Consider the following 27,030-nt stretch of genomic DNA (forward strand, 5'->3'; position numbering starts at 1 on the left):
TACTTCCGGGTCAGGATGATATAAATGCAGATAGTTGATTTTTTCTTTGTGGTTTTGGATTTTACATCGAATTGCTGAGTACATCAAATCTTTTCAACTTTTGAGTTGAATCCGTTCCTTTGTAAGTAAATAGAGTTTTTCAACTATTTACGAACGACTTAACCTTGGTTCTACTTTCTTAGATATATTTTATTTTCACCGTTACGTCACTTTAACTGTACTCATTCAGATATACATGTTTACGTAATATCGTGGAGTGCGCCTACTTTCAATGGTGAAATCTCTTCTGTTAAGTTAGCCTCTTTATTGAAATAAGAAGAGCAATCTCATTTGAAAGTAAAGCTTCGTTTCGTTTTACAATCCTATGTTATTTCGAAATAAATTATTGAAAAATGGCTCCTATTAATGATCCAAAACAATTATTGCCGGACATTGATAACTACATAAACAATAACGATGTTATGATGTTTAGTAAAACTTATTGCCAGTACTGTCAAAAGGTATTGTTATTTATATGTCTTCATAATTTCAATTACTATAATAAACTGCTTTTTATCTATATTTCAATGTTATTATGTGTTTGTTTTGTCTTCATTTTCATGCTCTTATAATTACTCTAAAAATAATTTTTGGGCAATTAAAACTTGTGTCCTACTTAAAATTTAGATAAGTTCTACGCAGTGAAAACTTTATGTAGAAGTTATTTATTTGCTACACTATAAATTGTCAAGCTCCCTATACATTTAAATTCAAACTTTAATGATATGAGCCTACTTTTTCACATAAAACCAGTGAGGTAGTTATGAAATTTCTTAACATTAACTATTCCTTACATTAACTATTTGGTGCATTTTCAATAGCTCTGATGTTAATGAATTATAGAGGAATTTCTTTAAATAAAGTTTTTATTTTGGTTGTACATTACTATCTTGGAAATTATTACTGAATACATAAATTGGTATACTTCAAATAATGCATTAGTCAGTATTTTTCCCTAGTGTATTGTAAGGTCAGCCTAGCCTGCTTTTACTTTCATCCAAATAAATGGTCCCTTTTTATAAAAATAAGCTTCCAACCCTTAAAAACATTCTTTTTATTCATATTCCATTTTGAAAAAAAAATTATTCATTGCATAAATAATAATGACATACTGGTAATATTTATAGATTTAATTCTGATTACTAATACAAATATTTACTTTGTTGGGATTATTCTCAACTGGTTAAAATTTTATAAGTTACTTTTCTGGGAGGGGGGAAGATATTAATTTTATAGGTGATTTAGAAACTATTTTTTAAATAAATATCTTCTTTCTTTTTTTCTTTTTTTTAAATTGTCATCTAAATGTTTATTTTCTTTTAATTTTCAATTTAAATTAGAAAAAAAGCTTTCAAGATCAGTTAATCATTTTTGGTTAGTTGACTTATTATGAAGGAAAAAAAAAGTGCAAAGAGATTGCGTTTTAGCATGCTCTTAATTATTTTTAAAAACAAGGAGCAATTGGCCACAAAAGAATCCTCTTGGACTAAGTTTTGTCCCATTTGAAGTCTGAATTCAGCCATCAAATAAAATGAAAAAAGAAAGCCAGAACTATTCTATTGTTTAAACATTTTGCTTTTTATCATCTATTGTAATTTTTTTCCTTTATATTGTATCAAAATTGTTAATTATTTTTGTTATGAATATTGGTTACCTTGAGTTGAATAATCAAATTTTTAATTGATTATCTGGATTCTTAGTTTAGGAAAAGGTTTTCTAGTTTATAATCTCAATAGTTTAAATTTGGCTTTCAAATAAATTATGCTTGGAAGGGTGGTATTCTACTTCTGCAGCTTCTCATTAAAGCAACTAAAGATTTTAAAGCACCTGAAGTTATTTTATGTTTTTAGTTATAGTTTTTATTTGATATCTAAAACAATGTTTTTACTTTTACTCAACTCAAATACTAGTGTTTTACTAGTGTTCTGCTCCGCTTGCGTTTTTGCTGCTATATTATGTTTTATTTACATTACAGATTAAGCAATTGTTCAATTCTTTAGGAGTTAAATACTTTGCCTTGGAGTTGGACACTTTAGGTAATTCATTTGAACTATTTTTTAAAAGAAACAAATATTTTTGTGGTTAACATTATTATACATAAAAAACTTCTTTTTATGTACAATTTGTTTGTTTTTATAAATTTTAACTGGTCTATAAAATTATGAAAATGAAAATTAACATTATATTTTGATTTTTTTATAAATTAATTAAAATCCTTTTTTTAAACAGTTTTTTACTGTTGATAAGGTCAATTTTCTTTTTCAATAGACGCTAAAAATCAATCTTTTATTTTTTATAACATAAGTAAAATTGTATGTAATTTATATTTTTGAGTTTAGTTGTATTTTAATCGGATATTTCTTACTCGTTCTGGTTCAGTTTGAGTTGCATAATGATAATTTAGTTTTGCAAAAGCTTTATAGTATTCAACACTTTAAATAAAGAAGTATTGCAACAATGTTATTAAAAGTTATAGTTTGTATTACATTATTTTTTGCTTGTGAGCTTTTTCCTTGAATGATTTCTCAAACCTAGAAACTTTGCTGTGATACTTTACACTTTCAAACAGAAAGTTATGGCAACAACATTATTAAGTTTTATCGCCTTTTTTTGCATTATACTATATAATATATTAAAAAAATGTTGTAGAAAATTTTTCAGGCTCTAAAACTGTATTAAAAATTCACTAAAATTTTTAGCAAAGAGCTGTTGTTGCTACATTACTACGTAAATTTTTTAGTCTTTTTTTTTTTTTTTTTTAAATGTTCTTTTTAATATAATTTATTTAACTAATAATACTATATGAAACTTTTTCAGTAAGTTTTTTTAGGTACCTCCAAAAAATTTTTTTTTTATGTGATGGACTGTTTTAACAAAAAGTTTGTACAGTAGAGAACCGATTATCCGGAACGATCGGGACTATCGCTATTCCGGATAACTGATTTTTCCGGTTTTCTGAATCGCTACAAAAAGCCGTTTTTTTAGTGTTAAACCCTGGANTTTGTATTAGACGTAATTAATACAGCCAAAAAAGAAATATGTCATTCTTATTAGGAGAACAGATCTAATATTTTAGTAAGTATAGTTTTCCTTTGAAGAGGATCATAATTAGTTTAACAACTGGTCATGTGATGCAGCACTCTCAAAAATTGTCTCATAACATCTTACATTTAAAACTTTTAATACATAATAACTATGCTGGTTTTTCAGAGTTTTGTTTTTCTTGGAGCTGGAGTTCTAAATTTTCTCAATCTCTAGGGCTCCAGCAATTTCATTATATCCTGCATTCGAGACTCTTGATGCATTGTTCGTTAGTCAAGTTGCTCTAGAAAGATTATTCTCCTCATTAAAATACATTACATGATTTAACAGCAATTGCTAAATTCAATTTTTTAAGGATTAACTAATAATTCAACTCTGTATTAAATTAAATTTATATTCTGTGTAAGCTAATACTATATTTTTTTTAATGTTTCTTTCAAGAAGGAAGATTTCAAATTAAAATCTGACACTCAAAAGCTCTCATAAATGTGTGGTATAATTGTTGAGAAGCTTAAGCTTTATTATTTCACAGAGAAACTAAAGCATTCAAAATTTTTCTGCTGCGGGTCTCTGTAATAAATAAAATATTATATTAATGAAGCTCATCTAAATATTGTGGTTTTCAAGCTGTTTTTTTTTTATTTTTTATTTTTTTTTATCTATAAATGTATAATTGTTTGAGACATTGAATTTAATTCTATAATACATTAAGGTACCAAATAATGCAATTTACTGTAAAGCTTTATAGTCCTCTTGTAAATATGCATCGAAAATTGCCCTACATACTAGTCATTATATGTTGTATTGTTATTCATTTTATATTATTATATTGTATATTTCAGCAAAAGGTGAAAGTATGTACATATTATTTTTTTGAAAATTACCTTTTTTTTCCAAATTAATAATTTTTAAGTTGTTAAAATATTATATTTCTTCATTACAACAAGTTTTGAATAATTATTTCAAGATTACTTTAGTTTTCACAGCAAATTAATTTTATAACAAAAGGATAAATATTTTTTGACATTTATTATTATAAAAAATAAATTTCTATTAAAAAACAACTTCATTTACTTTTTGAAATAAAAGTACAATTTGTCATTTAAAATGTATTAACAATTATCATTTTTTTACAACGTTTATCCTTTGATTAACGAAGTTCTTAGCTAACCAGTAAATTATGTCAGGAAAAGTTTGAAAAAATTAAATATTAACTTAATTGAATAATTTTTTTTAATGTTTTAAACATTGGCTTTTTTGATTTTATAGTGTAAATGAGGATTCTTATGATACTAGAAATGATAAAGTTCACAAGAAAAAAAATTCTTGCAATAGTATGCAGTTTGACTTTAAATATTTTAAGTAAGTTGACTTATCAGCGTTTAACATAAGTGAGCACAAATGTAAAAAAGAATTTTTTTTTTTAAATTTTTGCAGGTGATTATTATTATTATTATTTTACTATTTAGCAGAATTTTGGGAATTGCAAGATTGTTGACACATGGGTTTCGGTGAATCAAAAATTTAAATTTCAGCAAAATTTTCTCAGATTTCTGTTATTCTATAGTAAGTTTAATAATTAATAAACTGCCATAACATGAAAATTATTCCTTCCCTAGTTGCAAGCCTTTTTTTTTTCTTCCAGAATTTTGTTCCTGTAAGACATAAATTGTTTTTTTACGCAGATTTGTTGGCTTTGAACTCTTTTTCTGACAAAGCTCTATATTTTTGAATTCTTCTAAAGTTTGTAACTGTTACTTTTGTGTAATCAGAAATCATTATCTGAGAATCATTATAATAAAGAATCATTATCTATTATTTAATATTTTTCATTTAATTGAAAAGAAATAATCTATGTACAAGAAAGTTCTTTTTTTGTTAATTACATTGTGAAAAAAAACTTATCTTTTAAGAGTGAAAATATCTAACCATAAGTTTCAAAAAGTTTCTTCTTCCAGCAATCACATCTGAAATAATATTTTTTAAACTATTGTTAATCTTCATTCGTGTTGAATTGAATTAAGATTGATACATATCATTTTTGTATTTTTATTTTAATAATGCTGAATAGAAAATATATTCACAAATGTTTCTTGTCAGCTTCGAAAAATATATAATTTTACAATCAATTTTCTTAAAAAAATAGTTCTTTCTTATTATTTATAATTTTTTCTTGTTTTCACTTTCATTTCAACCTAAAATTTTATATTCGAAAAGTTTAATTTGTTTATTTTCATATGTTAAGAAGTATGATTTTTCCACGGGGACAGAATATATCCCATAGTGCAAATGAGTTTCTATTGAAAATTAGTAGAAGTGTGAAAACTTTTGGTTTGGTTTAGGAGAGAAAAGAAAATTGCTAATAAATTTTTTATTTTTAAAAAATAATTTAATTACAAAAATTTTCCATGTAAGGAGAAAAACTTGTCAATTTGTTTTATATCATTTAGTTTATAGGGATAGCATAAATCAATATTTAAAATGAATTATTATTACTATAGGCTATATAGATTTTAAAATTCTGTATAAAAACTAAAATTAACAATGTGAAAATAAATATTTTTGGAAGAAAAAAATTATATACTATTAAATTTTATTTATTAATTCTTTTTTTTTTTAAATTTCATTTATTAATTATAATTATGCTATTTTATAGGACAATTTTATTAGTCAATTTAGTTTATCACCATTTTCTTTGGGTTTTTCCCGCTTTCTCCCAGTGCTCTGGAAGGAATGGGTTCCTTTTAATGGAAATCAAAACCATTAGCAATTTCTTCCTTTAAATATGCCAAATATACTTAAAAACCATTAAATTATTATAATTGTAATTAGAAGGAAAAAGTTTGTGAGCCTTTACAAAGAAAATAAATTTACCTCCATTAAACTCTTGGACAGGTGTGTGTGAGATATGTTAGTATGACTAGTGAATCTGCTATGCTTTACGGCACAATGAATCAAACTTTAGGATTTGGTTTGACGCAATCCATCACATTTTGCCTTTGACAATTATTTTTCAAACAGTACTTATTCTTATTAATAGCAACTTATAAAAATACAATTAATCCATATGTAAAATCTGTTTAATATTGGGAACACCCATAGGTTTTGAAATGGGTGTTTCTATTTTTAAAAATAATAACAATTTTGAAAAGTATTGGTAAAATGGATTTAATTTCACAGCCTTTCATGGTGCTGTGGCATAAAGTTTTGGAACTTATTGCATAGCTTAATAAACCTGCTAAGAAAATAACTACCATGATTATTATTACATAAAATTGTTATAGAATTTTTTCTCAAACAAATTTTTTATAATTTTTTTTCAACCTTCAATTAAAAAAAAAAAATCAATTGAACCAATAGACTTTGGTAGACTTAATTAATTTTGTTTGTTTAATCCATCCATTTTATGTAGGTTTATAGGATATTATTGATTTTGTCTCTCTTTTATAACAAGGTTGTTACCCTAGGTGACAAGAGCATGAAAGAAAAGAGAAAAATCAATAATTCATTTCTTGGTGGCTACTTTATTTCATAAAGACTTCTTCCTTTATATAAAATTCATTATATAGCAGCTTTTTCATTATACTTTTATTTTTGCTTTTTCACCAAAAAATCAAATAGCAATGGAATTCTTTAGATTACCCTGTTGTAACATTGATGTAATAGGTTGTTAATTATAGATATTATTTTCATTAGTTATAATATATTCCTAAAAAGTTTATTGTTAGTATAGTGCTAATTATGATTTTTTTATACTTTGAGTTTTGTAAATTATACTATTTTACAAAAAGCTATAATGCAGTTTTCCCTTTCACTTCTGGTGTTGCCACTTAAAATTGTGTAATTATTCACAATTTTTTATCTTAAGATCTAAAACATTCATTGAATTTAAAAAAATTTTTTTATCTATATGTATGCATAATCCAGTTTTTTAAAGTATTTACTTGGGGTTTTTAGGTCTTTTAAAATTTTTTTAATTAATAATACTGGGCATAATGCTGCAAGTGCTATTTAAAAAAAAAGTTTAATTTAATTTAAAAATATTTTAAAATGTTAAATATTTTTTATTATTTTAGTTTTACAGTTCATCGTTTGAAAGAAAAAAAACTCTATCTTATTTTATGATGCTAATTAAACGGAAATTATTTCCTAATTGAAGAACATGCTAAGTACGATTGTAATAAATTCAATGAAAGCATTTAAATGTATCAAAATTTCCAAATGTAACTCTCAAAGCATCGTTTCCCATTGAAACCATCTTATTTAAAGATAAGGCTTTTTAAAAAAAATGTTTTGCACTTACACTGATCTCTGACTCCATAAATATATGGCAAAAGAGAATGTTTCGAATTTGCATTGAACCTCAATGCACCCCATTTTAAAGATATGAAGGGGGGAAAAAATATTGAAGCAAATGTTTCAAAATGTGAAAGTGTTTATTTTTCTATTCTGCTAAGCTTTTCTGTAATTATTTCAATTAGCTTGAAATAAGCATAAATTTTTTTTTGTTAAGATTTCTTTAGATTACTCAAGCAGCATTTATTTTGTTATTTTTCAAATTGTTTATAAATTTTATTTTAAAAGATTTTTATTTGTTTTGGCTACTTTCATATTTGAACCCTGCATTATATTTATTTTATTTGCAGAGCATGGATCCCAAATGCAGCAAGCTATGGCCTTGAGAACAGGCCGGAGTTCTGTTCCTCAAGTATTTATAAAGCGAGAGCACATAGGGGGATGTGATGATACTATGGCAGCTCACAGCAGCGGAAAACTCGAGCAGTGTTTAGCCAAGGACATCACTGACGAGAAATATGATTACGACTTAATTGTAATCGGGGGAGGATCCGGAGGACTAGCTGCATCTAAAGTATACCTTATTCTACTTTATTTCAATGATCACTTTTGATTTTAATTATAATTGATTGTTTAGGACTTGCTACTTATTAAATATATTATCTTCCTCATTTATTGTTGCATCAAATTTAAAACTTTTAGATTATCTGATTTAAAGAAATAATTGTTAAATATTTATCATAAGAAAAATATGTCTAAAAAATTATCCAAGTTCACCTTCTGAGTGATAGTAAACCTCCAAAAGAAAAACTTATTATATTAAAGATTAAAAATAAATAATCTGAAAGATAACCAAGATAAAAAGAATGCTAAATGATAAATATGCTTTATTTGATCATAATTTGCTGATGATTCAATGCTTTACATTTATATAATTTGTTTTGGTAGCTGTGTTTAATTTTGAAATTCATTTAGAATAACAACTGACTCCTGTATCTTTAAATAATGGAACAACAAACTATTAGACCCCTTTCTTTCTTGTTTATTTTTTTATTCCACTGAATTTTATTTTTGCTTCAAGTAAAGCTTTATACTGATGTTTTATTTTGAACTATGGGTATAATGCTGTGTTAAAGTAAAAGAAACTTGCTGAATATTTTCTGCCAGAAAAAAAATTTAAATTTCAAAATTTGAAATCATTTACATTTTTTTTGTTATTCATAAGTATTAAATTAAAAGAATCAAATATTTAGAAAGATATTAAATTAGAAAACAAATTATTTTACTTCAATGGGCAGGTTGCTGTAAAGGAACTGGACAAATAATTTTTAATATAACTTTAAAATTAATTAACAAAATATAACAAATAATAATAAGAGTAGCCTCTTATTAATAAATTAATTGGTTACTAATATTAATTGGTTTCAAAATGGCGAACTTTAGCAGCGAAGCAGAGGTGAAAATGCTTATTGAAATTTTTAAGCAATGATCATTACCGACTTTAGATTTTGCAATGTTCAATAATTTCTGAGATGCTCGAAGTATCTTCAAATCAGATTCTCTCGGAAGAAAAAATTTGGCTGCATAACAACAGGCAATTATATATGTATATTGAGAATAATTTAATCTGAATTTGATGAAGATAATTTTTGAATAGTGTTCTAAAATTTATAATGTTTAACATATTGTTTTAAATGTATTTAACATATGTTATTTTAAATTAAAAATTGTTTGTTTTTTAGGAAGCTGCCAAATTAGGTAAAAAAGTTGCTGTTTTAGACTTTGTTAAGCCAACACCAATTGGAACAACTTGGGGTGGGTAAAGCTTCAGTTATTTTTTTTTAATCAAAATTATATTATTTTTTTTTTTCGTTTGTTGGTTGGTTTCAAAACTTTGGTTTTTCGTTAATGTGTTATATTGATTCTTTTTGTTACAGGTCTTGGAGGAACCTGTGTTAATGTGGGATGCATTCCAAAAAAATTAATGCATCAAGCTGCTTTGTTAGGTGAGGATGACTTTAATGTTTTTATACATTAAATAAACTTTTTTAAATCATTTTTTTAAATACAATCTTGTACTTGGTATTATTAATTTTCATTGCAACACTAGCTTTTATATTTTTCAGGCCAATCTCTTAAGGATGCAAAGCATTTTGGATGGAATTATGGTGATAAAGGTATAAACTGTTAGACAATGTGTTTAATTTAAAATCATTACTTATATTAATACAAGATTTTACAGAAAATAATTAGATCAGTGTGCCTGCAGGAAAGAGTTTTATCAATCTAGAAAAATAAAGGATATATCAGAGAATTTTATTCAAAATAACCGAAAATCAGGATAAAATCTTAGTGTTTCAAATGTCCAGAAGTTTTTGAAAAAAAATTGTCAAAATCTTGAAAGAAATTTCTGGTGTCTAATTTTAGTTCCGTTTATACTAAAAATATTTATACTGATTTAGTTTTTTTCTTCTCTCCTTAATGTGTTAATATTTGGAAAATTACTTAACTATTTTATCAATGTTCAAAAATACATTCCTTCAACAGAGTGCATAGCATTTTTAAAAGGTACTTATTTTTGATTTTCGTTTTTTAAAAGCCCTTAAGAGTGCTTTTTTCATTGGGTGTTTTTAAAAAGTGCTTAATTTTCCCTTTTTCAAAATGAGATTTTTCCTTAACCATGTTGATTTTCGCTATGAATTATGCAAAAAGATGCATTGTTCTATTCAACGTTTTGACAATCAATTCAACCCCGATCTATTTTGGCATATTTTCAGTCCGTAGTGTATGAATATAGTCCGTAGTGTATTTTACATTATTCAAAATTGCATGATTTTTTACTATTGTCACAAACAATGCCAAAAGGTTTTTTTTTTTTTTTTTGACATGACAGTTAAAACAAGATAAAACCGTCAATTGTCAAAAACTATCCAATCCTGCCTAATTATGATAGTTTTTTGAAGTGCTTAAATATATTTTTTGAGTGCTTAAGAGGTGCTTATTTTTTATTGAATAATTTGGTTGCGCACCCTGTTCAATAATTAAAAAAAAAGTAATTCTTTATAGGCATTTATGTCAATTGGCATCAAAAGTTTTTCCACAGTTTTCTAGCTCTTTGTTACTGTTGCCTTTTTTTTTTTCTTCCTGCTGCTTAAAAAATGTGCGTGTCATCCTAATTTATATTTCTTTACTGCTCTTTGTGTGAATTTGTTCACATAATATTTTTGCCTTGTATATTCTTGCAATGATTTGTTTATTAAAAAAAATTGTTTTTAACTTCGCGAACAAGTAAAGTCAATCAACAATTTAATTATATGATTTAAACTGGTGACTGTAAAATAATATAAATGCTTTTTTTTTCCCATTTTTATTTTCGTAATTTATGTTGGATCTTTTTTTTGTGTGAATTACAATCGTCTCTTCTAAAATTGTATTGGAAACTCTTAAATGTGATGATTATAATGTGTCTTTCAGTGGAACATGTTTGGGCAACTATGCGAGAAAATGTGCAGAATCATATTGGATCCCTTAACTGGAATTATAAAGTGCAATTAAGAACTGAACAAGTAAAGTACTTGAATGCCTCAGGAGTCTTTGTTGAGGATCACAAAATTAAGGTAAATAAACTTTATCCATGTCACGTACAAAATAATGACACATATGACATCCAAAAAAGAAAAAGTGAGTGTTTTGTGTAGTATATGAAAATAAAGCTACAATATGCATGAACACTAGTTGTAAAAACAAATATCTGCAGTTATGGTTCAACAACTAAGAATCATCCTCAGTATTAAAATGCAGAATAAAAAGGGAAACAAAGAGGTGCATAATAAAAGTTACAAACATGGATAAACTTGTTTAAGCAACAGGGAAAGGGTAACATGTTAGAAAAACATAATAAAACAAAGAGATGGGATATATCTGTTTTGTTTTTAAAATTGAAAAAGTCTGCAGAAATATTGCATAAATGGCAATCCTTATTTTTAACCTTACTTGTTTAAGTAATCAATGCATACATAACTTTGCTTGAAAACTTCTTGTTTTAATTTTTTTTCATAGATACTATTTGTTTAGCTGAAATTGTAACAAATTTTCACTCACTTTCTAACATACTAAGGCTGTGGAGTTTTCTAAATGATCCAAAGCAAGCAATTTTAATTCAAACTATATCCTCATATTAAACATGCAAAAGAAGAACTATGCAGTGCAATATTGCATTATTAAAAATATGCATGCATTATTGATTATACAGTACAGAACCCGTTATCCAGAAATCGGAAAACCAAAAAACCGGAACGAAATTCGATAAATTTTCCTGCCATTTTTAAGAAAAAATTTTTTTTCCTCATAAGATTTTAGGATTTTTCTTTCTTTTTGGAAAGATGTTTACCTTAGCATCATTTTGAAAATAATCTTTAGTGTATTACTTCATCGTTTTTTCTTCTTTTTAAGATTATTTCCAAAATTTTTTTTTCAGTTGGATTTAACAATTAAAAAAAGGCATTTTGTAGCGATTCAGAAAACCGGAAAAATCAGTTATCCGGAATAGTGATGGTCCCGATCATTCTGGATAATCGGTTCCCTACTGTATTACATTATCTATAATGCATGCTCGTTGGAAATGATACGTTATTTTTTGTTTTAATAATGTTTTTTTTTTAATGTCTCATAGGCACTTGCATTTTATTTAAATTATTAGTCATTATCTGTTGATTATTATTTTTTGAAAAAAATTTATTCTTTTTTTTGTTGTTAGGCTATTGACAAGAAAGGAAAGGAGACTCATATGTCTTCCAAGAATTTTATTATTGCCACTGGAGAGAGACCAAGGTATCCAGACATTGAAGGTGCCAAGGAATATGGCATCACAAGGTATATATTTGTCATTAGATCAACTATAATTATAATAGTGTCAGTTTAGCTTATTCAAGTAATTTCCTTATTGTATTCAAAAGTCAATTCAAAATTAATGTAGACATTCTAGGCAAACTTTTAATTGCATGTTTTACATTTGCTTGAATGCACATTGTTTAAAAAAAAAGAGATTTTCTCATTATATTGTGTATTAAATTTTAACTTCATCACAATGAAGCCAACCTATATAATTTTTAATATGAAAATATACTTATATGTTGAATAGAAATTTTTCCATGCTTAAAATAAAAATAAAAAATGCAAACATTTTAGAAAATAAAATTTATGACAGAAAACTAGGCAATCTTGATTATGTGGCACTTTTCTTTTGTCTAATTTAATTTTTAAACCTTTAATTTGTTTGTCAATACATTTCTTCAAATTATTTTGAATATTTTAATATCTAAAAATACACTGTTGCAATAGTGTTCTAGTTAGTACGCCAAATTATAGAATTTTTTTTCCTTTCCATTTTTGTTTGTCTATTAGCTATTATGCTCATTATGATATTAACATACTTATATGAAATGTTTATTGCTATTATTTTATTTCTTTGTTAGTGATGATCTTTTCTCTTTGGAGAAAAGTCCTGGAAAAACTTTAGTTATTGGAGCTTCATATGTTGCGTTGGAATGTGCTGGATTTATAGCAGGCATTGGGTTAGATGTCACTGTTATGGTCCGTTCTATCTTGCTTCGAGGCTTTGATCAAGACATGGCTGAAAGAATTGGCAACTACATGCAAGGGGAAGGCATAAAATTTCTTAGACCTTGTGTTCCTACAAAGGTATATACATACATTTCGATTTTAAAATTGCTTTTAAGCTTCAACAGTATTTGAAATTATTAAGTTTGTTATACAATTGTTCTGATACATTTATTCTTTTTGTTATTGATTTAATGGATTAATAAATTGATTTAATAAATTATGATTAAATGGTAATTTAGAGTGCGTACCGTTTTTAAAAAGTGCTTAAAGGTGCTTATTTTCTATTTTCACTTTTTAAAAGCCCTAAAGGATGCTTTTTTCCATTGGTGTTTTTAAAAAATGCTAAATTTTTCCTTTTTCGAAATTTGATATTTTTTTTTACCATCTTGATTTTTGCAACAAATTATGCAAAAAGACATTGTTCTATTTAGCGTTTTCATAATTAATTCAATCCCAATCTACTTCGGCTTACCACTGGTCTGTAGTGTATGAAAACATCATTTGTTTTACATGTTTGATGAAATACTTACGGGTCCGCACTTGCGTATACTGAGCTGGATTCAGTGGTAAAGATTTTTGAATCTCATGTGCAACCCTGCTGCATTTTGCAAGAGATTCTCTATTTCAGACTTTATTTTCTGACCTCTGTAATAAAATCAAAAAATCTCTTGAATTTTTCTGATTGCGAGGACCAACTAAACATTGTCAACTTTTTTTTTCTCTATCAGCGATAAGTGCTTAAAAATAATTTTTGAGTGCTTAAAAAGTGCTTATTTTAAGTTATTTTCATGTTCTTACTTCATGCTAGTATTTGATCCGTATCCATTGAATATCCGTATTTGTTTTGTTTTGACCCACATTTGTTTCATTTTCATTTGTCCGTTACGGACTAGAAAATGTTGCCTTAACAAGGTATTTGTCCATCTTACATTCAAGCTCAAAAAATTTAAACGTCTTACATGCAGAAACCTTACCTACGGTTAACACGTGGTTGAAGAGAAATGTGTTCTGAAAGCGTTTCGGGGGTGCATTGTGTTCAGCTGTTCGCACTGGTTCTGAACAATACTGATAAATAGGAAAGCTTGATAACAAGGACCGATGTTGAAAATAAGGAAAGATCAAGGAAGAAAAGTGAAACGGATTTCATTTAAAATAGCGGAAGACGAAATTTTTTCCAAAATTCGCGAGATTAGCTCATTTTGAAATTCATTAATAGAGTGCGAGAACTTCTCGCGTTAATCATTTTTTAATGCGAGAAAAGAAAAAAATATGCGAGATTCTTGCGCTGTAGTGAAAACAATGCATCATATTAAAATGGTATATAAAGCAACCATTTATTTTAGTTGAAATATTTTTATTATATTGTTAAAATATTTTCCTAAATTTGCTCCCTAGTTAAATCCTTAACAAGACTGTAATTTGATTGAAGCTGTAATTTTGTTGACTATAAGGATAAGGATCTGTTTCATTATCTGAACAAAATTTCATGTCCAAAGCTTAGTCTGCCAAATTCATAACTTTATGAAATACAGAGCAAGTCAAAACGAATGCCTGATTTCAGTGTTGTTGATTGAGCGACTAACTCCCAATTTTAATGAGGATCACCTAGAATTGTCAATGTTTCTCAGTCCAATTTTTCAAATGTTGCTTAGTAGGTCTACTATGCAACATGAAATAAATGTTTTCATAGACAATGTACATACATGGCGAAGTAATTTTGAATAGTGGCCAATAAATGGAAAGTCCAATCATCTTTAACAATTACTATGTGACAACAAAAGGGGCTGAAAAACAACTACAGTACAGACACCGTTATCCGGAAATCAATAAACCGGAAAACCAAAAAACCGGAAGGAGATTTGATAGATTTTCCCGCCATTTTTTTTTTTTTTAAAAATGTTTTTTTCCTCATAAGATTTTTCTTTCTTTTTTGAAAGATGTTTACGTTACCATCATTTTGGAAACAATCACTAGTGTATTACTTCGTTTTTTCATGATTATTTCCAAATATTTTTTTTTTAGTTGGGTTTAACAATAAAGAAAAACGGCTTTTTGTAGCGACTCAGAAAACCGGAAAAATCAGTTATCCGGAATAGTCGTTCCGGATAATCGGTTCCCTACTGTATTAATAACCTGTTAATACAGGGCAATTTCAGGGCATCAGCAGCAATTTCCAGCATCGTTGCAGTCATGGGGCCCAAAGTTTGGTAAGAAGGATGTTTCAGACTTGATGTGTATTGTATAAAACATTTTTTTTTTACGCTTTGTATCTTGTACCTATGAAATTAGGGCATTTTTTTAAAAATTTTTATTTAATCTTTATTTTATAGAAATATATATTGTTATTCTTTCGTGTCTTATAATTTGTTTTTAAATTCTTTTTTCATAAGTTCAATGTACTTGCTCTTAAAAATAAGGATCATTTGTATATGTACAAAATATCTTGTTTCTCACAATGTTTGTAATTGCTTTCTTTTATAGATTGAGAAAAATGAATCAGCTGAACACATGTTAAGAGTAACTGGAAAAATGGAATCAGGTGAAGAAATTGCTGATGAATATGATACAGTAAGTAATCATGCTTGATTTCTTGATACAATTATGCTTTATTTTGTTATGCTTTTTGTAAATTTATTGCCGACAAATTTTTCAGGTATTATTTGCTATTGGTCGTGATTCCTGTACTACTGGAATTGGATTAGAAACTGTTGGTGTAAAAGTTAATCCCAAGTATGTAATTTTTATTTATTTTCTATTTCATGGCTGTATTTTTTTTATTTTTTTAAGTCCTTACTTTTTAACCTTTTTTTAAAAGTTCTTACATCATATAAAATAATGTTTTTCATTGAATAATATACTATTTTCGCAAATGTTTTGCAATCTGAAAAATTTGTAAGCATTATAAAATTTTTAGAATTTCAACTCAAAATTGATGGAGTTCATTAGACTGCCAAATATTAGCATGATTTTTCTAACTGAAGCTTTTTAATAGCAATAAATTTTAAAACTTTGAAAATTTTAGAATTTAAATTGATTAAAATTTAAATCATTTATTTATATTGGTATGTAAATTTTTTAACTAATTATTTTTTAAGCAATTGATTTAAATTACTGACATTTTTTTTAAATAAACTGATTTAAATCATGATTTCATTTATGAATTAAATAAGAATGCTAAATCAAGCAATGCTTTAAATAAAATACTAAAAATGAATTTTAGTTCTAATGCTTTAATAATCATTAACATTTTATAGTATACTTATTAACATAATGCTGCATTAACTTAAATAGTATATAATGAAAATATATACTATTTTAATATTTCCATTAAAATATTCCATTATAGTTCTGTACTATTATAATTCTCAAAAGGAGTGAGTACATAGTACTAGTGTAAAAGTATTCGGTATTGCACTTCATTCCCATTTATGCTTTTGATTGTAGCAGTCATAATGTATCTTTATCTAGAAAAAAAAAAGTTTCTTTCACTTTTTGTCTCAATACTATTTTGTACAATTCAATAACTACATTATTTCGATTATTTTTAAAACTATCCGAATATTAATTTGGTGACACTCTATTTTTTTAAAGAAATTTTAGACATCTTCTGTTCTTACTAAAAGTATTTTAATTAAATAAATAATGAAAAATTAAATTTTTGAGAGGTTATTTTTTTTAAAAAAGCAGGCTTTGTTTCTTAAAAAATTGAAACTTATTCGGTTTAAATCAGCCATCCTTACCAGATTATAATGATTTGTATTAATTTTTTCAGAAATTTTTTACATTTATAACTTTCTATTTTAGAAATGGTAAAATTCCTGTCGTGAATGAACAAACTAATGTTCCATACATCTATGCAATTGGTGATATTTTGGAGGGAAAGCCAGAATTGACTCCTGTTGCAATAGAGGCAGGATTGCTGCTTGCTCGTCGATTGTATGGAGATAGTTCTACCCAGGTATATTATTTTTCTCAATCATCATTATTTTTTTAAGAAATTGTAATATCTCTGTCCAATGTTTAGCTAAACATTATTTTACTAAATTGTGACTATCCAATTTGTATATTTATTCAACAGATTGGTACTGGTAGTAAATAGAACTCATGTCCTGCATTAAACTGAACTAGTGTCCCCTGCAATTTCCTTCAATACCAAATGAGTGCTCACTTCCATTACCCTCTCTTATAAGAATATAATTTTTTTAAATCATATATAGCAAATATGGCTTTTTTTTATTCCTGGTTAGTAATGTACGCAAACCAGGAAAATGATGGGCTTAATAAGAGAATAGACATTATTTTCTATAATTCTGTTTTTCTTTTGATAATTTAAAGATTGAGAAAATTTTTGTTTGTTTCATAAGAAAATTTTCTCATACCTTTACATTTCATATTTTTATTCCATTTTTTTTTTCATTTTGTTTGTCTACTGTTTATTGATTGCATATGTTGCTATAGTGCTGACATTTTTCATGAAAACAAACATATAGCAAATGCGGGCATTAAAAGTTATCGAATATACATTCCAGAAATTTATTTCTTATAATTATTTCTAAAATCTATTTAATTAAATTATTTGGTTTTATACATTGTTTATATTTTTTATAAATATGATTATTAATAACTTCGACAAATATCATGTCAAACATGGTAATTTTGTAACTTTGCAGATTGTAATTTATACTGTTTAACCGCTCCCTACTAAAACACAAATTTTTAGTTAAAATTTGAGACGTGCTTTATAAGTATTTTATAGTAGTTGATTTTTGTTAAGAATGATGTGATCTATGATTCAAAAAGCACCAATTAATAAAGGAAAAGTTGAATATTTCAGTAAATTTTTGATTTATAAGTATGGTAATATGCTTCTTATACTGTCCTTACAACACACTAATGAAATGTTAATTAAAGAGCAATTGCCTGATTTTCAAAAAAATCACTTATTTGGCAACCTTGATTTAGCTATTTTTTTATTTCTTGTCTGTTGTATTAATGTGTAATACAACACAACTAGGTAATTTTTATCTTTAACATGTTTTAACAAGCAGTTGTTTGTTTAAAATGAAAATGGAAAACAGATTAATTTTTAAGTAATAGAAACTTAAAATTGTAGTATTTTACAGGCCGTTTAGCATTTTTAAAAGGTGCATAAAGGTGTTTATTTTCGATTTTCATTTTTAAAAGTCTTAAATGTGCTTAATTTTTTTTCTTTTTAAAATAAGATTTTCCCTTTGCCAAGTAAATTTTTGATATGAATTACACAAGAAGCTTAATTTCTGCAATGTTCTATTCAAAGTTTTTACAATGCACTTCAGTCTTCTGTTGCATTTATCTGCACCGTACAAAAGGGCAAATCCTTTTACGCTTTAGCGGCTACCGGTCTACTAAACAGGATTTGAGAGAAATGATTCCTGCACTCAAGCATCAACTGTACTGCATTTTGCAAGAGATTTCTGATTTAAGGCTTCATATTCTGTAAGATCGAACCAAAAGTCTCTTGAATTTTTCCTGATTGTGGGGACTAACGAAACATTGCCAAAATATTTCCCCAATACATTTCTAAATGGCAAAATGAAATTTTATTTCTTTTGTTCATTTCTTTGCTGCCTTAAGTGTCTTCAAGACTGAGAAGTCTATTATGTTCTTACGCTATTTCTTGATCAGAATCCTTAAACTTGACTAAGGGATAATGCACAAATTATGTGTTTTCATAAGAGGCTTGAGCAGTCAGCAATCACGGAGCTTCACCACCCAAAAATTTTTGTCTACCTTTTATTAGTTTTGTTTAAAAAAATAGTACAATTTAAGATCTTTTAATCGGGAGAGTTTTACATTAGGACCATCCACCAGACAAAATTCAGGGACCCTGCACTAATTTATATCTAAAATGAATTTATTAAGTTTTTCTCAGTTTGCTTAATTTTGTAAACATCTTTATCAATTTAGTATGATCTATAATAGTAATCGTTTAAATGTTTTATTGAGTATATTTATTTTAAAATAATTTTCATTTAAATCTAATTAACACATTTGATAACTTTTTCATATTCAAGTTTAACTAATTGTAATTTTGAATTGAAATTAATTTTTGTTAATGTGAGTAAAGTAATTATTATTTAAAAAATAGAATTAGTAACACAATATTGAATATATTTAAAATTATGCATAAAATGTTTCATGATGGCTAATGTAACCAAGAATAGAGTTATTTGAAGCTAGTTATTGCACATTCTCATGTATGAAATGAACTTTTAACAATAAGGAGAAAAAATACTATTAATGGTATACTTACATTATTTTTGATATTTTTTTAAGTACTTAAAATTATTTTTGAGTTCTTAAAAGGTATTTTTTGATGAAAATTTAGCAATATACGCTGTTTTAATAATGAAAAGGGAATGGATTCAAAACAGTGCACTTTCTCCTGCTGGAAAATTATGTAAGGAAAAATGTTAATTTAGACACTATGAAATATTGAATGAATGAGGAATCCATGATTTTGCTAGTGATAACTTTTGATTTTTACCAAGGTTCTTTCTTTCAAGGTTTCTCTTCTTTTTTTCCTTTTTTCCCCCAAAGTTATGCGTAGGTAGTAGAATTTAAAAATTACTGTTTTATAAAATCGTAACATTGCAGCAAACCTTTTATCCTTAAATTTCAGTGGTTAATTTTTTATGTAAGTATATAAAGCAGTTGTAGAAAGATGTAGAATAAATTTGCTCTCTAATATATTTAAACTGAGAAAAATTTCATTGGTTGTATTTATCAAGAAGATGCTTAAATGTAATATTAATTAAATTTATAATTATAAAAAATACTTTATGATTATTTTTGTATGACAATCGTACATGACTTATAAACCCTTGTGAATATTTTCAGGGTAGATAAATATCTTGAACTTTTATTTCTATGGTTTTTCAATTTATTTTGGATCTAGTTTCTTGAAATTGTATAGAAATAGTTATAGCTGGGTTAGGCCAAATATTAGTCACACCAATATTAGTAGACTATCAATAGAATAGGAAATTAATCATTATTTATTTACCACACAGTCAAATTATAATGGTTTGCAATAGTATTCAATTATTTTCCCTGCGTTATTTAATTTATAGTGGTCAACATAGAAGATAAATCTTAACGGGTTAATGTTGCAAATAATTTCTGTCTATTTCTCCTTTTTCCTACTTAGACAATAAAAATCAATTTAGACAAATGTATATTATTTTACTACATGAAAATCATTTTTTTTTTAAAATTTTTCTTTGATTTTTGATAGATTTTACTTTAAATTCAAAATCAATGTGTAACAGACATGTGTCCATAAATTCTTAAATTTCTTAAAGTATGCTCCTGTATATGTATTATTTATTACAAAATTTTTATGATATGTTCTACATATATTTGATCATGATCATATCTAATGTATTATTCGGCAAAAGGTTAAGGTAACGTTAAAGAAATTATTATTTATTTAAGAAATAATTAAATAGTATTAAACTTAATGTGAGCAATTCAATGATAAAATTTGGACATTAATTCTCAATTCCGTCTTTAAAAGAATACCATTAATATTTTTTGTCTGGTTTAAATGTTTTTCTTACTTGATTGTAGTTCCTTAACTTTTTGCATTTATATTTTAGTGTGATTACAATAATATTGCAACTACTGTGTTCACTCCTTTGGAGTATGGATGTATTGGATTTTCTGAAGAAAAAGCAATAGACACCTATGGAGAAGAAAATATTGAGGTACATGCTTTACCATTAGCTATTTTATTAACCAGCATTTACAGAGATAATTTTTTTCTATGTTTTAATTGCTACTTCTTTATTTATCTATTGGCAGGGTTGCTCCTTTTCTGTCCACAAGATAGTTTTGTATGATAGTGCTAACTTCATGATTAACAAATGTTTATTTATTTTACACAGGTCTACCATTCCAACCTAACACCTCTCGAGTGGACTGTAGCACACAGAGAAGGAAATGTTTGTTATGCAAAACTAATATGCCTTAAAACTGATAATGTAAGTCTTTATATTTTATTTTATTATTATAGCTGCTAACTCCACTAGCATTGCCTTTTTATATTAATTTTCAATTTAAATCACTCATAGCTTTTGTTTATTTTAGAAGAAAGTCCCTGAAATTTAAAAAGTATCTTAAGAAAATCTTTTTTAAGACATGCTTTTTTTCCCCCAGTTTTATTGCTTCTACAGAACTGCCAACTTTCTACGCTTTTAAAATTTATTTTAGTGGTAGCTAAGTTTAAGTTTTAGTGTATTATTTTTTATTCACTTAAACTTATTTTCCACACCACTGTAAATAATTTAAAAATTCATCTGCTATGCCACTTTGTTCCAGCTCTTTCATGGTGTGGCTTTTAAAATGTTGGCAAAATTACTCAAAAATTCTGAAAGCTTTGCATTTAAATTTCTACTACTCCGTAAAATAGTTTGAAAATCAAGAATAAAAAAAGTTAAGATAATTTATTCAAGGGTATTCCAATGAAGAACACAAGAAAAACAATGAACACAATGAAAACTTATAAAACATAACATAAAGCTATTAATTTAAAGGCTCCAAACTGTGTCAGATTCAATAATGTTATGCATCTTTATTTAAAGGCAAATGTAACAGAGAGAACTATGAGAAATATTTTTTTAAATAATTTATTTCAATAATTTTTTAAGTATTTAATAATTAATTTCATATATATATATTTAAATTTAAAAAATTTACATATTTGGTTTATTTAGCTTACCTTTAGCTAACATACCAGAAATTTGTTATCTTGTAATAAAAAATAGGATGTTTACTTATACACCAAAATATATGGTAAATATAAAGTTCTCGCAGGCACAAACATCTTATTTCAAGATTTTTTAGTGAATGTTCATGCTATTTTATGAATATTCATAAACTATTAACAATAATGCTAAAATCATAGTAGTTGTTAGCCTTTTGTGAGATAATTTAAATGAGTATTATGCACTATAATGAAAAAAATTTATGCTGCAAACCTTGGACCTTGTATTATATAAATAATTTCTTTTTTAATTAATAACCTTTTGAAACTTCCCTCGATAACATAGCCCAATATATATAGAACAATTGAATATTAACGTTTTAATACAAATTAATGCATGCAAAATAAATAAAAAAATTAGTTGCACACTATTTACTTCTAAAAGGAAAATAATTAAAAGTTCATAAAGATGAGAAAAAAAAAAACTTTGACATAACAATAAGTAACTAACTTTAAGTTCATTCACATATCTGGCAGAAAGAAGCTCTTTTTATAAACATAAGCTAATTATCAATGGAGATGTGTGCATGCTCTGAATATTTTTAGCAGTATATCAGGGTATATACTTTTAAAGTAATTGTTTAATTTCCTATTTTTTTATCCAGATTAGGATGTGTAACATCAAGTTTTTTTTTAAAAATTTTTTGTTTATTTTTGTATGCATTTATTCTTTAGCCATTTATATATACTATATGCCTATTATATATATACCGTTTAGTTTTGAAGAAATTAATTGTCGCATGAAGATAACTATAATTATCAGTTTTCTTATAACTTATTTTGATCTATCTTTATATTGAAAAATCTCAGAAGTCAAGAAAGATCAGATTCTGAGATTTGTTACCATTTGTAAGCATTCCTGATATTGCACTGTTTTTTTTAAAGACATTTTTGATAATTTTTTTATTTGAAAGTGCTGATTGTTGCCTATTTTTTCTTTTTTAATTTTGTGGGGAATTAAAGAAATATGCTGCACAAAACAAACATTATCAAATTGATTGCACTATTTTTTTTTTTTTTGCTCTTCATAAAATAAACAATTTAGTATGTAATGTATTAGAAACTGCCGTGAGTTTTTTAAAAATGTGACTTTATTTTAAATCACTACGAAACCTGAGATCTTCTAGCGTTTTAAATAACAAAAAATTCAGACTGATATTTAATAATATACTTTTAAACTTATTATAATTAGTTTGAAACCTTTCTATGATTTTAGACCATTTTTATTTTTATATTAATTCAAGAATATTTAAATTTTGTTTTGTGAGTTTCTAACCTATTTGTTATTCAAGAATATGTTTAACAACTATCAAAATTGAGTTTAATATATTCTGCAACTTGAAATTGTGAATGTAAGAATGCAGTAAACATGGTGGGGCACTTTAACTTACTGGGTACAATGTTGCATGTATGGCAATAATACTGTGCATTGTCATATTTGCAGTTAAATTTATTGCATAATTATTATTATAATTATAACTGGTGGGAAGTAAACCTGAAACACTTCTAGGCCCTTAAGCGTTGAATTTCTAGTAGTTAGTGTAATACAATTTTGTATTTTATTTTCTCTATTAGTCATTAAAAATTTCTATTAATGGAATGTTTGATAAATTGTGAACTAATTGTTGTAAAATTTCCATATCATAAAAAGTATTGTCTTTTTTTGTTTTTGTTAGCTATGTATATTCTACATTGTTATCTATGTAATTGTATTTTTAGGAAAAGGTAATAGGATTTCATTACTTGGGACCAAATGCTGGAGAAGTCACTCAAGGATTTGCGTTAGGCATGAGATTAGGTGCTACAAAAGCTGACTTTGATGCAACAATAGGAATCCATCCAACATGTGCTGAAGTAAGACTTGACTATTTATTGCTGTGTACTCTTTGTAAACTTTTTAGAAATAAGTTCAGGTTTTTGTTGCACTGAACCTGAAGATTTGTATTTTGAGCAAGCCAGAAAAGATGCTAGTTTTTTTAAAAACTTACTTTGATCGAGTGAGAATTTACTTCGTATACTTATTACTTTTGGATTAATTATTTTTTATAGTTAACTATTTATTAAATTCTATTATAACTTTTGATTACTTTTAAAAATAGGGTATCAAAAAATCAATGCACATTTCTAATTGTATTTTGATAAAAAAAAATTCCATTTTAAAGTGAGTTGGAAGATATAAAAAAATTGCCCTTTGGAACAAAAACAGACAAATAATTAAAAATTTGTCCCAAAATATTAATATTTATTTTTAAACTTAAAAATCACATGTTATTTATTTGATGTAAGTATATTAGTTTTCCCCCCTGTTACATAAACATAATTATGCATTTTTCCCTTTTTGTTTGTCTGTTCTTTTCAAAAGTTTTATCTTCGATATATTTTTTGACAGTATGCAGAGTATTTTGAAACTCACTTTCAAATATTTTAAAGGCAAATGTGATAAAAAACATCTAAACAAGCATTTTTCACCATACAATGCATTGACAAAAAGCAAGCAGTGGATCACTAGGTTACTGTCACATGGAATAAGGAAATACCAAATGAATGAAAGAGGTTGTAGATTAATTTTATTGACAACATTTGTTCGAACATTACAGAAACTGCAGAGTAGTAATGAAGATGTTACACCTGTGACGTTATTGGTGGCTCACATCATTTAATTTTCGTCCAGCTAATTAAGTATCTCCTCTATTCATTTGGTTTTTCTCTGACTGTAATGGATACATCCTAGTGTTTCACTGCTTGCTTTCCACATATTCATTGTATGGTAAAAATTGCTTGTTTAGTTTAAATTCTTTAAATTTTTGCCCATAAGTTGTGAAACACCCTATATGTATTTATATTTGTTCTTACAAATACATATATTGTCAAAAAGCTCAACAGCTAATAGCAATTAACATGCTATTAGCTGTTTAGTTAATTTCCATCCATCTTTAAGCAGCACCTACTGTTAATTAAATGGTGCAAGATTTCCAGTTAAAAAAAATCTACATATTTTAAAAAAGAAAAGTGTGTAATATCTAATAATAACATATGAAAAGTCTCTTCATCACTACTTAATTAAGACTGGTACAAACATATTGAGGATTATTTATTGGTTTTATTGATTTTTCTTCCAAGTGAAAAAAATCTTCTCATATTGGTAGTCTTTTTAAATGTTTAAAAAAGTTTTTGAAACTTTTGGATTCTTAGAGAAAAAAAAATAATGATTTATTTCTAGATGAAATTTCAATTAACTCCTCAAAAAACTGAGTTAATGTGTATTTACTATTGTAAAAAAAATTGGGAAATAAATCTGGTTAAATGTAATTGGAACTTTCGAATATGCTGATCCCAAATAAAAATCTATCTAAACTATATCTTATTATATAAATTTGTATGCTCAATTATTATTATTATTATTATTTATTTTTTTTGAAGTAACATACTAAGTATTCTTTTTTCATTGATTGAATTCTAAGTAAGCAAAATTATTTTTTTCTTTTTAGATATTTACTACAATGTCAGTGACCAAAAGCTCTGGGAAATCTTCTCTTCAAGCTGGTTGCTGAGGTTAAGTCCTACTGTTGCCTAAAGAAGGGTTTTTGTGGCTCAAAACTGTAGAATGTTTTTAACCGTGCGAGCATTCTCTTTTACGAGTGTATCAGCAAAACCCTTCGGCAGCAGTAGGTGATTAAGATGCTAACTTATAATGAATTAGGATTTTTAAAATGTTATGACGGCTCTTCTGCAAACCATTGCATTGGTGGGAAGATGCTTGATGTTCCCTAATTTCATTATTAGTTTAAAGATGTAAGTGATAAGTACCTGTTTGTGATGATTAGATGCAAGAAAATTTTTTGTCATTAAATGTGATACATCTATAACTTAATTCTTAAATTATTTAGTAATTTCCACCACTTTTTATTTAATTCTAGCATTTGTGTTGTCTTCTTGTTAAAAAGTTATTTTGTAAAATCAACCAAAGTTTCATATCTTTGTAATTGTTAGAACTCTTTGCAACCTTTTGAATTTTTGCTAAGATCATTGTTGATTAAATAAAATCTTTAGATTTTTACTTTGTATTTCATTTTTATAGTTTAATGTTTTTCTTTAAACTTTTGTTATCCAATTTTTTTTAATGCAAGATATCTTATATACTGATAGCATTTTGTATGTAATGAAATAAATAATTTATGCTTTTACAAGCTTTCAACTTAACTATTTAAAAATATTTATAAAGAAGATCTTGTGAAGATAAGCGGTGCAGACAATAATTTACTCACTATGTCAAAATTGTGATATATTTTATGTGACTTAAGTAAATATCATTCAAAACAATAAACTTTCCTATTTAATAGCATGAAAATAAATGTATATGAATGTGACGATCTAAAAAAAAATTAAAATCTCCATAAACCTAAATCTTTGTGATCTAGAAAAACCTAAATCTTCAAAGTTAAAACACTGTTTTTACCCAAGTTGCAAGCACTAATGTCTGATTTGATTACTTAATTGTAAAAAAAAATTGTGGAAAAATTCATATACCTGTCCTATCATGTTGGTTTAAAGTCAGGTGATACTTTCACTTATGCACCCATCTCAAAATGAAGTCAGACATATTATATATAAAGTTTATTTTTAGAAACTTTCTAAATTACATTCAGACAAAAATTAAGAGTAAGAAAAGTTAAGATAATTTGGTCAAGAGTATTTCAAAATGTATAACGCAATGAAAACTTTTAAAACATACCATATAACTATTAATTTAAAGACTCCAGAACATCATCAGTGTCGGATTCAATAACGTTATGCATCTTTATTTGAAGGTAAATTTAACTATACAAATGTAACAGAGAACTATACAAATATACAGTAACTATACAAATATAACAATGTGAAATATTTTTAACTTAAAAAATTTTTGTAATATTTTTTTTAATCTGCAAGTACTTAATTTCGTTTTATATTAAATATTTTCATATTTGGTTTCTTCAGTACATAACTTATACACCAGACAGTTGGCTATCTCATAATCTCAAATTGGGGGTTTACTTATATGCTGAAATATACATTAAATACCAAGATCCCACAGGCACAAACCTTTTATTTCAAGAAGATTTATTGGTAATTATATATTCATGGTATATCTGTTAAATATTCATAAACTATTACAAATGATACAAGAAATTTATTTGCATTATCTTTTAAATTAATTTTGTGACTAAGATGAATTAATTTGATTT

General features: G+C 26.2%; 1 protein-coding gene across 3 annotated transcripts; it reads left to right on the forward strand.

The window, feature by feature from the left end:
- LOC107443032 (thioredoxin reductase 1, cytoplasmic) lies at positions 1 to 25,862 on the forward strand. 3 transcript variants are annotated; one of them, XM_071177348.1, is made up of 17 exons: positions 54 to 500; positions 2,015 to 2,075; positions 4,351 to 4,443; positions 7,728 to 7,951; positions 9,120 to 9,192; positions 9,315 to 9,383; positions 9,504 to 9,554; positions 10,852 to 10,994; positions 12,134 to 12,249; positions 12,852 to 13,077; positions 15,481 to 15,567; positions 15,653 to 15,729; positions 16,804 to 16,957; positions 20,640 to 20,747; positions 20,928 to 21,023; positions 23,525 to 23,659; positions 25,294 to 25,862. In XM_071177348.1, exons 3-17 carry the CDS (start codon positions 4,356 to 4,358, stop codon positions 25,354 to 25,356), a joined length of 1,710 nt encoding a protein of 569 aa, XP_071033449.1. In that variant the 5' UTR covers positions 54 to 500; positions 2,015 to 2,075; positions 4,351 to 4,355; the 3' UTR covers positions 25,357 to 25,862. The 3 variants fall into 3 exon arrangements, with proteins under 3 accessions (XP_042901593.1, XP_071033449.1, XP_042901591.1); XM_043045659.2 differs by lacking the exon at positions 4,351 to 4,443 and having other exon boundaries at positions 1 to 121; XM_043045657.2 differs by lacking the exon at positions 4,351 to 4,443.
- Positions 25,863 to 27,030: the final 1,168 nt, after the last annotated feature.

Source organism: Parasteatoda tepidariorum, chromosome 2 (genome assembly GCF_043381705.1).
Source record: "Parasteatoda tepidariorum isolate YZ-2023 chromosome 2, CAS_Ptep_4.0, whole genome shotgun sequence".
Classification (NCBI taxonomy): Eukaryota; Metazoa; Arthropoda; class Arachnida; order Araneae; family Theridiidae; genus Parasteatoda; species Parasteatoda tepidariorum.